The sequence below is a fragment of the Nerophis lumbriciformis genome, linkage group LG12 (genome assembly GCF_033978685.3).
Source record: "Nerophis lumbriciformis linkage group LG12, RoL_Nlum_v2.1, whole genome shotgun sequence".
In the NCBI taxonomy this organism is placed as follows: Eukaryota; Metazoa; Chordata; class Actinopteri; order Syngnathiformes; family Syngnathidae; genus Nerophis; species Nerophis lumbriciformis.
Genome location: NC_084559.2, coordinates 37,037,198 through 37,050,392, shown reverse-complemented (window position 1 = coordinate 37,050,392; position 13,195 = coordinate 37,037,198). Strand labels below are relative to the sequence as shown.

The 13,195-nt window shown below is 37.2% G+C and overlaps 2 protein-coding genes across 3 annotated transcripts in view; one reads left to right on the top strand and one right to left on the bottom strand.

The window, feature by feature from the left end:
* The window catches only part of LOC133623341 (DNA repair protein XRCC4-like), an 89,965-nt gene extending 87,030 nt beyond the window's left edge, over positions 1-2,935 (bottom strand). For both annotated transcript variants that reach the window (XM_061986555.1, XM_061986554.1), the window contains exon 1: positions 2,791-2,935. The gene's annotated coding sequence lies outside the window, so the exon portion shown is untranslated. The remainder of the gene's footprint in view (positions 1-2,790) is intronic.
* tmem167a (transmembrane protein 167A) lies at positions 2,901-8,987 on the top strand. Its single transcript, XM_061986556.1, has 4 exons — positions 2,901-3,011; positions 5,299-5,408; positions 7,747-7,781; positions 7,855-8,987. Exons 1-4 carry the CDS (start codon positions 3,009-3,011, stop codon positions 7,923-7,925), a joined length of 219 nt encoding a protein of 72 aa, XP_061842540.1. The 5' UTR covers positions 2,901-3,008; the 3' UTR covers positions 7,926-8,987.
* Positions 8,988-13,195: the final 4,208 nt, after the last annotated feature.

The following is a 13,195-nucleotide window of genomic DNA, read 5'->3' as shown; positions in this document are numbered from 1 at the left end:
CGATATATATCTCGATATTTTGCCTTAGCCTTGAATGAACACTTGATGCATATAATCACACTAGTATGATGATTCTATGTGTCTACATTAAAACATTCTTGTTCATACGGCGGCATAGCTCGGTTGGTAGAGCGGCCGTGTCAGCAACTTGAGGGTTGCAGGTTCGATTCCCACTTCCACCATCCTAGTCACTGCCGTTGTGTCCTTGGGCAAGACACTTTACCCACCTGCTCCCAGTGCCACCCACACTGGTTTAAATGTAACTTAGATATTGGGTTTCACTGTGTAAAGCGCTTTGAGTCACTAGAGAAAAGCGCTATATAAATATAATTCACTTCACTTCACTTCATACTGCCTTAATATATGCTCATTTTAAACTTTCATGCAGAGAGGGAAATCACAACTAAGTCAATTGACCAAAACTGTATTTATTAAACAGTTATTAAGCAGTGGCACAAACATTCATGTCATTTCAAAACAGAAAGTGCAAGATTGTCAGAGACATTTTAAAACAAGTTATGAGTGCACTTTTGTGCATGATGTCACTAAGAGGACATATCAAAACAACACTAAATTAAAGTGCACTTTTTGTACAGAACGCCACTACAATAGTTTAAAACAAATAAAGTGCACTTCTGTGCATGATGTCACACAAGATATTTCAATAACTGTCAAATAAAAGTGAGCTGCTTAATAGGAAATCAAATAGTGTATGTCCTCCGCTATGTGGTAGGTTCCTGCGGACATTATCTCTTTCTGTTGTTGACTATTTTTTTCATACGGTGTTGATGTGGAAATGGTTGCTTCGGCATTTTGTTGGTGTGGCACCGAACGGAGATGTTGACATGCGGAGTTTCAAGCACTCTTCATTCTCTAGCGAGTGACTTTTCAAATGATGCTACATATTAGCAGTAATGCTACTTTTTGTAGCAACGCTTTTGCCCCACACTTGACAAATTACGGTTGTCTGTTCGACATATTCCCCCTTGAAGCCAAACCACCGCCAGACGATGGACCCCCTGCTGTTTTTCTTGGGAATTAATTCTTCCTTCATTTGTTACCAGATTCGCACCTTCTTTCTCTCGTATTACCACTCGCACCACAGCAAACGTTACCCGTGCCGCTACCTCTCTGCTCCGCGAGGGCGTATACGTATGTGACGGATGTAAGAAGGTGCGCTTGTTTTATGTCTCTGTGAGAAGGAGAGACAACAAAGAGTGAGGAACGCCTGTAGTGTAATGCCCGCAGCTAAAAGCAACTGCGTGAGAACGTATACTTGAATATCACGATATAGTCATTTTCTATATCGCACAGAGACAAACCTGCCATATATCGAGTATATCGATATATCGCCCAGCCCTACGATAAAGGTGAAGTTATAACACTGAAACGCCCTCAGGAAAAGGTGCTTTAAGACATAGCTAGCTAACCCCAGTCGGCAGTGTTCTAGCTACTTCTAAATCACTAATCCTCGCCTCCATGGCGACAAATAAAGTACGTTTCTTACAAGTATCATCCCTGCAGGACGAGGAATAGCTAAACATGCTTCACTACACATCGTAGCTCACCGGTGTCACAATGTAAACAAAACACCATTGGTGGATCTACACCTAACATCCACTGTAATGATACCAAGTACGGTAGCGTATCTAGTCGATACTACTATGATTATGTTGATATTTTTTGGCATCACAACATCTTCTTTCGTTTTTTTTAAATTATGTTTATAAACTCAGGAAATACGTCCCTGGACACATGAGGACTTTGAATATGATCAATGTATGATCCCGTAACGACTTGGTATCTGATTGATACCCAAATTTGTGGTATCATCCAAAACTAATGTAAAATATCAAACAACAGAAGAATAAGTGATTTTAACAGAAGTGTAGATAGAACATGTTAAAAGAGAAAGTGAGCAGATATTAACAGTAAATGAACAAGTAGATTAATAATTCATTTTCTTCCACTTGTCCTTAATAATGTTGACAAAATAATAGAATGGAAAATTACACCATATGTTACTGCATATGTCAGCAGCTAAATTAGGAGCCTTTGTTTGTTTACTTACTAATAAAACACAAGTTGTCTTGTATGTTCACTATTTTATTTAAGGACAAAGTTGCAATAAGAAACATATGTTTAATGTACCGTAAGATTTGTTGTTAAAATAAAGCCAATAATGCAATTTTTTGTGGTTCCCTTTATTTAGAAAAGTACCGAAAAGTATCGAAATAATTTTGTTACCGGTACCAGTACCAAAATATTGGTTTTGGGACATCACTAATGCAGAATATTACGTGTTATAAACTGAATTTACTGAATATAACTTACTAAGTGCATTAAATATTTCACAGTAAAATCCTTACATCAGATTGGCAACTGGTTGTGCTGAATAAATACACATTTGACATAAAAAGGGGGTTACAAACAATCAAACACATTAAATCAAGCATCTTCGTGCTCATCAGATTTAAGAGTAATGTGTCATGTTACAGGCAGCTGAACATAAAGATATGATATACTTAAGCAGTCAGAAAACCTAATTAAGGGAGTAATGTGGAAGTTATAACACCCCGGAAATTATGCAACTCTTCACCCTGCTAGTCCAAACTGTATGAAACCACCTCCTGCCATGTTCTGTCGGCACTGTGTAAATATTTGACATATATTAAGTGTTTGAGAGTAGTATGGTGACACTATCAGTGTACATTAACAAATACATGCACAGTGATTTAGCAGAAAAAGTCAAATGTCGCGTTTTTAAATACACAACGTCAAAATACCTACCCGGTTATAAGGACACACTAGTACGATGTCCAAACGAAGGAATGGCGTTGTAAAATTAAAATATGAGTTATGTCCCTGTTGACAGCATTCTTTTGACAAAAATTGTCAACTTTAACCTTTGTTGCATCAACCAATCCGGGGTAGGCATTACGTCATTGCGTAGAAACGACGTCATATTCTCGCGCCGGAAGTGTGATGTGGCGTTGACTTCCACTAAAATGGTAAGCATATTTATGTTTATGTAGTGCATGTATTCGATTTATTCGATTTATTCGTGGTTTTAACAACCGAACTCGTGTTTCAGTCACACCAAGCCCGTGAGTAATGCAGTGATGTACATAGTTGTGCGTCTTTGTGACTCAACTACTAGGCTAGCTATGTTGGGCTACATGTCTAGCTAGTTAATGGTAAATGATCGCTTTGTGTTTCTGTTTTAACTGTCACTGATCCATCTTTTAACTACACTTTGCAACGTGCCGTGTACGAATATAAGTATTATTAACAACGATATTATTTCTGTCAATTGCAATTTACGCTAGCTGGTTTTGGCTTCATGCTGTGCCACGTACAGTCATGGTCAAAAGTTTACATACACTTGTAAAGAACATAATGTCATGGCTGTCTTGAGTTTCCAATAATTTCTACAACTCCTGTTGTTTTGTGATAGAGTGATTGGAGCACATACTTGTTGGTCACAAAAAACATTAATGAAGTTTGGTTCTTTTATGATTTTATTATGGGTCTACTGAAAATGTGAGCAAATCTGCTGGGTCAAAAGTATACATACAGCAATGTTAATATTTCGTTACATGTCCCTTGGCACGTTTCACTGCAATAAGACGCTTTTGGTAGCCATCCACAAGCTTCTGGTTGAATTTTTCACCACTTCTTCTTGACAAAAGTGGTGCAGTTCAGCTACATTTGTTGGTTTTCTGTCATTGACTTGTTTCTTCAGCATTGTCTACACGTTTAAGTCAGGACTTTGGGAAGGCCATTCTAAAACCTTAATTCTAGCCTGATTTAGCCATTCTTTTACCACGTTTGACGTGTGTTTGGGGTCATTGTCCTGTTGGAACACCCAACTGCGCCCAAGGCCCAACCTCCGGACTAATGATTTTAGGTTGTCCTGAAGAATTTGGAGGTAATCCTCCTTTTTTTATTGTCCCATTTAAAGCACCAGTTCCATTGGCAGCTAGTGATGGGTTGATGAGGCGTCATGAAGCGTTTCGACACATTGCAAAACTGTATTGATACTGTGTCGATACTGTGTCACTAAATACTGACATCTGCTGGACATTATAAATCCCTACAGGCAACCTATGGACCGACTCAACTGACACTGATTTTATGACCTGGTATATACAATAATATAAACCAAGTCATTGTATTTCATTTAGGATTATTTCATAACTTCATTTAAATAAAAATATATTTTTTATGGTTTTTAGATACAGTCAATAAATAATGTGAACATGTATCATAACATGGAAATCTAAGAGAACGTGTTGTGAATGAGGATGCTTGTGGACTGGGAAATTATTGTTTTTTTTTACACATTTTTATTTTTTTTTAAAAACAGTTTTTCCAACGTATTCAATTTTAGACGCTTTCTCTTCTTAGTTATTATTTCTCCGGCTGTAGAAAAGACCCGCTCACAGGGCACAGAGGAGGCGTCAGTGCGACACAGTTCGCGTATCGGTCACGTGACCAAAACAGCTCATGATCGGTCACGTGACTTTCTAAAAGCGGTACGCGCACCAACACAGGGTTTTGCTCTATGAGCTCGACGCATGCGCCGATGCATCGGTGTTGCCGGACCCATCACTATTGGCAGCAAAACAGGCCCAGAGCATAATACTACCACCAGCATATGTGACGGTAGGAATGGTGTTCGTGGGATTGAAGGCCTTACCTTTACTCCTCCAAACATATTAAAGTTAAAGTACCAATGATTGTCTCACACACACACTAGGTGTGGCGGAATTATTCTCTGCATTTAACCCATCACCCTTGATCACCCCCTGGGAGGTGAGGGGAGCAGTGGGCAGCAGCGATGGCCGCGTCCGGAAATCACTTTTGGTGATTTAACCCCCAATTCCAACCCTTGATGCTAGGTGCCAAGCAGCGAGGTAATGGGTCCCATTTTTATAGTCTTTGGTATGACTTGGCCGGGGTTTGAACTCACAACCTTGCTGGGTATTGTGGCTTAACAGCTCAACTTTTGTTTCATCTAGCTAGTATATTGTGAATAAATTGAGAACAGGAAGTGAAAAAAAGTTTTAGCAACTGCTCTGTAAAGGAAAAGAGCTAGGATTAAATAAGCTCTGCTTCTTCCGACTCCTTTTCGAACATGTAGAATAGAGAAACTGGAAATTGTGATTTATCATGTGGTTTGCATGCATGTTCCAAATGAACTCAAACATCACTTACGCTGTACAGTGCGTGCTCCAACCTATGGACTTTCACTCAATCATGTTTAAAATGTAGTAATCGCTTCTCATTTTGCAGTCAGCCATCTTCAACTTCCAGTCACTGCTAACCGTGATTCTTCTCCTGATCTGTACCTGTGCCTACGTCAGAGCGCTGGCTCCCAGCCTGCTGGACAAGAATAAGACCGGGTATGATCCCAGCAAGATCTTTTTCATGTACACTAAAATGAATGGAGATTGTGATTATCAATCAATCAATCAGTGTTTACTTTATATAGCCCTAAATCACGATTGTCTCAAAGGGCTGCACAAGTCACAACGACATGCTCAGATCCCACATCATGGCAAGAAAAGGGGACCGCAGATGTGGGGCTTAGTTTAATTTCTCAATAATGTATCAACTTGGAGGTGCAGGATAATTAGATAATCAGAGGCATAACTAACTGGCTACTTTTTACACAAAATCAATATACCTGTAGATGACGATGATGATAATGCTCTGTTTTATTTGATTCAATCAGAGAGGTAGGTATTAATTTTAACAGTATGTTTATTATTCTGGTTATGGTCTGAAATGGTGTGAAATAAAATTGCACCGCATCATATTGAGCTATATTACGGGTATAAGTTCAGATCAAGGTTTTATGCTACCAATTTCGAAACTGATCATCCATGAGTGAGATCGGCAGAGACCGATCGATCACTTGTATTAACTTTACATGTTGCAATGTATTTATGGTGAGTGCTATTAACAGTTCAACAATTTTAAACGGGTTCTTTATTGTCTTTTACATTTGTTTGAGCAAAACAAAGTCAATAATACTCAATAACTAAACAAATGCAAAAATTACCATCTGCTACTTATTTAAACCCTTTGTTTTTTTTCTATAAAAGTCCTCCTGGGTCTAGGAATTATTCCCTGAGTTTAAGTTTATATTTATAAAATCAAATATCGATCTAATCACTTTGGTATTGATCATTATACTGAAACAACTTTTAATATCGACACCACCAATTTACAAATCGGCCAAATCCTCCTGTTACGCGCCGTGTTCTGATTGTGACAATGCTGACACATCAACATTTGTTGTTATATTATCCTCTCTCTAGACTCTTATTAATTTATTTGGTCATTTCCCGTTGAATCCTGCTTACTTTTTGCTGTAATGTGGTTCCATCTACACTTCGTTAACTTTACTAAGCATTTATTTGTTGGTGTTGTTTAAAGCTAGGTTAGCTTAGCTATTAGCATGTCTGCTCCTGACTTTCTCTCGATGTGTAACATGTTTAGCCTTGTCCTCCACTAGTAATAATACTTGATAATGACACTCACGATATTAATAAATGCCGTTTATTTGCAGTAATGGAGGTGATTATTATTAGTAAAGGGGAGCTGCTCCACACTGTATGGAGACACATAATTATCAGCCAGAAAAGATGGGCCTTTGTGATCGGCATTAATCGGCAATGGCCGATTAGATCGTTCTTCACGAAAACAGGCCAATTAATTATTTACAATTGGCATGATTTAAGTGTTAGCTATAAGATTCAATATGAACTTAAGTGATTGCAGAATACCATGGTGTAATGTAGTCATGATCATTACAGTGTTTTTTCAAGAGTATTAGTTGTCACTGACATGGATGAAGCCCTCTTTGGAGGATAATTTATCTGTCAGTATGTCAATTGCAAGACAGGGGTTGTGTTGTATTGAATGGGTTCCTTTGGAAAGCCATCTTTTAGGAACCCAGGCTGATTTCACTATATTGCATAATGTAGAATGTTTTTGATGAAAAATAGCAATTTTATATGTCCACCTAACACTTATGTGGTGAGGAGCACTGTGTGTGTCTGCCCTGGTGTAGAGAGGCGCAGATTGCGTGGGCATAGGCTTGCATGTGTACGGAAGAGATTAAAAGGAGCGTGCATTCTCTTATGTCAGTGAGAAGGAAAGCAGCACGGCTGGGTAGCTGTGCTTTCGTTCAACGCAACGCTAAGCTATATTATTATACCTACCAAATCCGTAGTATCTGTTTGCCATCCTGGCCTCATTATACTGTCTGATATCGGATTGTCGTTATTAAATCCCTTCACAAAACGCATAATTGTCAGTGTGTCTGTTAAAATGCTTCATCAAGCTCGAAAAACCCATTCAAAACTTCTTGGCGACTAAAAGGAAAAGGAAGCAATTTGGTTGTATGTAGGCAGGGGCTCTGCATACAACCAGATGAAGTAGCCCAATATCTATTTTGCATCATCATTATTATTACAAGTAGTGCAGTACAATCCTTATGATTCTTTCAAAAGAGGTCCACACAATTGTTGTGTACACACAATTGAACACACAATTGAAGTTTATGGAAAGATGGACTCTACTTTAGAAGAACACAAATTGTTGTCTCTGAAGGAGTTAATGATACATGTACAAATAGTTAAATATAGCAGGAACTATGAGGAAAATAAAAAGAATTCCACTTGAAAGGAAAAAATGATTTTCTATTTTAAGTATTTTCTCTCTCTTTTGCAGGCTACTAGGAATTTTTTGGAAATGTGCCAGAATAGGTAAATTAATGGACAACTTATTTCTACGCGCTAAATTGCGAAACACCTTGACATTATTTTCAATCAATTTCAGGTGAGCGCAAGAGTCCATGGGTGGCCTGCTGCTGCATCATCATGGCGTTCAGTATACTGTTCCTGCAGTAGCCGTCCAATGACAAAAACCACACATGGAAACAAGAGCAACGTCAACATGGACAGTACTATGGTAGAAGTATAACACGAACTGTGGCTGTGGGGTAATGTCAAAACAGGGACTCGCTTCCACTCTCGGTAGCCATGCAGCAGATAGTCCTGGAGTGTGTCCATTCCTCTGTGGGTCCTTGTGGATCCATGTGGGCAGGGCACCAATGGAAAGGATTGTTAAATAACGTCTGGGATCAAATGATGCTTGTCCAAACATCTGAAACAGTTGCCTAAAAAAGCTAAATCTGCGTTTCTAACTTGACATTTTTAATTCCTAGGCAACATTTGTAGATCTGATTGGCCTGAAGGCATCGTTTCCATTAATTTTGTACACCTTTTGTTGCTTTAAGAAATCATCATTACTTATTATCTCCTCCCCTCCCCTCCATGTATATTTTAGTCGATTTGCCATATTTATATGTAAAAAAAAAAAAAAAAGTTTTTGAAAACCTGTAAGACACATTAATTTTAATTTTTGTGTTTGACACACTGCTGTGTGTCCAAATACTAGATTAATTGAAATAAATGGCTTTGAACATACAACATGTCAAAATCCTGCCTTAAAAATGCATCACTGTTTATGAGGTAAAGTGCATAAATCAAAACTTGTGAAGTGTTATTGGGTTACTTTAGACTTGAGAGGAAAACCATCAAAACAGTATCCGGCCTGCTTGTTGGAGTGTGACAGTGGTTTCGTGATAACCTCCTGAGCGACCTTACTGTCAACACTCATGTATACAGGAGACGGTCAGCTGACTGCAGCACACAATAGAAAGTGAACACAAATGTTGTATTGTACACCTTACCTATTAAAATCCAATACAAAAGAAAACCAAACCACACTACCTTTTTGTAGTTATATATTCTCGTTTGCTGTTAAATCCCAAATGTTTTCTCTTTCAATGTAAATGTGGTAAACAACACTGTCCACATTTAATAAAAACAACATTAACACCTGAATCTCACTGTTTTGTACAAAGGGTCAAATAGAACAGAATGTAATAAATTAATCTTTAAATTATTTCTTAAATGTGTCATTATTTTAATGTAATATTAATTTATTTAACAATTGTGTTTATTCCACAATATGTTTTGTTTTACTTAAAAGGCGAAATATTAAACTGTTTTTATTTCATTTGATTACTTTCACGTTGTAAATATTTCATAATTTAATTATTAAACATAAAATAATTACATTTTGAAATAACTATTGAAACATTTCAATAAGTACAGTTTTATGTTAAATGAATTGACACTTTCAATAACTCATTATTGAATAAATTACATTATTAAGTTATAATTGAACTTATTCAACTATTTCACAGTTAAAAAATGTTTTTATTAAAACATGAAATAATTTAATTGTGAAATAATTAAATTATGAAATAAATGGTTCAATATAAATTTAAGTTGAGAGAATAACATTTATTTTAATTCCAATTTCAATTAATGAGTGGAAGTACTGATTATTTCACAATTTATTCAATCTTGAAATAATTTAATAGCTAAATAAATATACACTTACATTAACCTTTAATTCAGATTTCAATCAATGAATGGAAAAATGCATTTACCGGTATATATTTCACAATTTTTGTCACTTAAAAAAACATTAAAAATTCATGAAAAAACTAAATATTTAAAGAATACACTAGATACATTAATGTATTTTCATTTTAAAATGACACATTTATTAACACATGTATGTATTTAAGCTTTTTTTCCAACAGCACCATCTGTTGGATCTTGTGTGACACTGCTGATTATAGTTGACACATGTAAACATTATTGTATAACTCTGTTAAAGTAATGTATTATAATATAGTTCCTAATTTGGTTTTAACTGCAGAATTAATTCCTCCAAGTGTAAGATGAATCAACAGATCGTGAAAGCACTCCTACACAAATGTCTTGTGAGGCCTAAATAAAGAAGACAACTTGTTGACACCCTCACCTTTGATAGTCTTGATACCTGATGAGTGCCCATACCCCTACACTCTCACATTTTCCGTGCCTTGTTAGGAAATCCACCTTATATGTTGTGTTGCTTTTGTTTTGGGCCCTCCGGGGTCAAGTGATGCCTGCCGGTAAAGTCGTGGTTATCAGGTCGTGACGCGGACCCGAGAGATGCAGGAAGCTCTCAGTCATCTGCTTCTATCTTGGGTCAGCAGAGATACTGGACTGTTGGAAGGACATCACTGAGTCAGAGAACCACCTTATGTCTCTGGCGATGATGAAGGGGAAAAGATACGGAAGGCCAAACACCCCAGTTGATGATAAACCCTGCTTTCATCGGCCTTCTTGGATGGACTGTGAGTGTTCCTCCTATTTACACAAAATTTTCAGTGGCGCTTTCCATCGTATCACTGTCTTTTCTAATGTTATTTTCAAATTGATCATAAAGATTGAAGATTTATAAAGGGTTGGGGATCACAAGAGAAGACAGTGAGGACAGTGGATGAGTCAATAAGTTCCCAAAGGTTTGTTTTATTTATCCCAGTCTATTTTTTCCACCCTGGTTTATTTGAATGGTCTGTGGCTTCTCGGTTTACTGCTATCTGGGATGACTGTAGTTAGGGCGGCTGCTTTTGGTTTCAACCCAAACTTCTTCAGACAGAGAATGGAAGAATTAGAGGATGGAGACTATTTATAATGTTCTTATTGTATAAAGAAATGTAATGGCGGGGAGAAGAGTGTACCCTCAAAACCTAGGCAATAACATTAGAATGCAATTCAAAATGCAGCCCACAACGTTAAGCCAAAATGAAACACTGAAAGCAGAACTCCTAAATATTTGGTTGTTTTGTACTTCTTTTACAAACCCCGTTTCCTTATGAGTTGGGAAATTGTGTTAGATGTAAAAATAAACGGAATACAATGATTTGCAAATCATTTTCAACCCATATTCAGTTGAATATGCTAGGAAGACAACATATTTGATGTTCAAACTGACAAACGTTTTTTTTTGTGCAAATAATCATTAACTTTAGATTTTGATGCCAGCAACACGTGACAAAGAAGTTGGGAAAGGTGGCAATAAATACTGATTAAAGTTGAGGAATGCTCATCAAACACTTATTTGGAACATCCCACAGGTGTGCAGGCTAATTGGGAACAGGTGGGTGCCATGATTGGGTATAAAAACAGCTTCCCAAAAAATGCTCAGTCTTTCACACTTTGTCTACAACTGCGTGAGCAAATAGTCAAACAGTTTAAGAACAATGTTTCTCAAAGTGCAATTGCAAGAAATTTAGGGATTTCAACATATACGGTCCATGATATCATCAAAAGGTTCAGAGAATCTGGAGAAATCACTCCACGTAAGCGGCATGGCCAGAAATCAACATTGAATGACCGTGACCTTCGATCCCTCAAACGGCACTGTATCAAAAACTGACATCAATCTCTAAAGGATATCACCACATGGGCTCAGGAACACTTCAGAAAACCACTGTCACTAAATACAGTTTGTCGCTACATCTGTAAGTGCAAGTTAAAGCTCTACTATGCAAAGCCAAAGCCATTTATCAACAACATCCAGAAAAACCGCCGGCTTCTCTGGGCCCGAGATCATCTAAGATGGACTCATGCAAAGTGGAAAAGTGTTCTGTGGTCTGACGAGTCCACATTTCAACTTGTTTTTGGAAATATTCGACATCGTGTCATCCGGACCAAAGGGGAAGCGAACCATCCAGACTGTTTTCGACGCAAAGTTCAAAAGGCAGCATCTGTGATGGTATGGGGGTGCATTAGTGCCCAAGGCATGGCTAACTTACACATCTGTGAAGGCACCATTAATGCTGAAAGGTACATACAGGTTTTGGAACAACATATGCTGCCATCTAAGCGCCGTCTTTTTCATGGATGCCCCTGCTTATTTCAGCAAGACAATGCCAAGCCACATTCAGCACGTGTTACAACAGTGTGGCTTCGTAAAAAAAGAGTGCGAGTACTTTCCTGGCTCACCTGCAGTCCAGACCTGTCTCCCATCGAAAATGTGTGGCGCATTATGAAGCGTAAAATACGACAGCGGAGACCCCGGACTGTTGAACGACTGAAGCGCTACATAAAACAAGAATGGGAAAGAATTCCACTTTCAAAGCTTCAACAATTGCCAATCGTTTATTGAGTGTTGTTAAAAGAAAAGGTGATGTAACACAGTGGTGAACATGCCCTTTCCCAACTACTTTGGCACGTGTTGCAGCCATGAAATTCTAAGTTAATTATTATTTGCAAAAAAAAAAAAGTTTATGAGTTTGAACATCAAATATCTTGTCTTTGTAGTGCATTCAATTGAATATGGGTTGAAAAGGATTTGCAAATCATTGTATTCCGTTTATATTTACATCCAACACAATTTCCCAATTCATATGGAAATGGGGTTTGTATATATATATTTTATATATATATATTGGGGTTTGTATATATATATATATATATATATATATACATATATATATATACATATTATTATTAATATATTTGTTTTAATTGATTAAGAATCGTTGCAAATAAGAATCGAGATGCATTCAAAAAAAAAAAATTGTTTTCTTTTTTTTTTTACACATGTAGCAAATAGTATATCATGTCATACATCTTTATCGCAGGAGGCTGAAATATAGAATTTAGACAATATCGCTCATACCAAATGAGCAGTTTCACTGGTCCGTGATTTTATCAAAGGACAGTTATCAATCACGGTTTTCCGATAATTTTGTTTTAAAACGGTAATCCAAACAAATCATAGTACAGCCTTTCCTGGAACAGTTTGTGTTCGACCCCGAAGAGTTCTTACCCTTGTATAACCTATTTTGGGTCCTTAAAGGGACTGTTTGCAACCTTTATACAGATGCTGAGATAGCGCTAACCGTCCAGAGTTTTGTCAGCAATAGCCCGCCCTTTTCCGGCTTTTAGAACGTAATGACGTAAACTATGCCCATACGTAACACACACACACACACACACACACACACACACACACACACACTGGCTTTGAGTGTGGCCAGCTATTGATAGCAATTTAGCAAAGTTTAGCTAATAACATTAGTTATCATTGAATGGATAGGCTATAGGATGTGAATCTTACACCATTTAATTTGATTCTTGGGTTAAAGATTTGATTCAAAATCAATTCTCAATTTATCACAATTCTCAAGTCAAACCAATTCTCACAACATATTGCAATAAAAAAATGTATTTAATATAATTGTGAAAAATATAGACACTCAAAA

Coding starts and splice junctions, on each gene's coding strand:
- tmem167a (XM_061986556.1), top strand. Junction 5,409..7,746: donor CTGGACAAGAATAAGACCGG/GTATGATCCCAG, acceptor TCTCTTTTGCAG/GCTACTAGGAATTTTTTGGA. Junction 7,782..7,854: donor TTGGAAATGTGCCAGAATAG/GTAAATTAATGG, acceptor AATCAATTTCAG/GTGAGCGCAAGAGTCCATGG.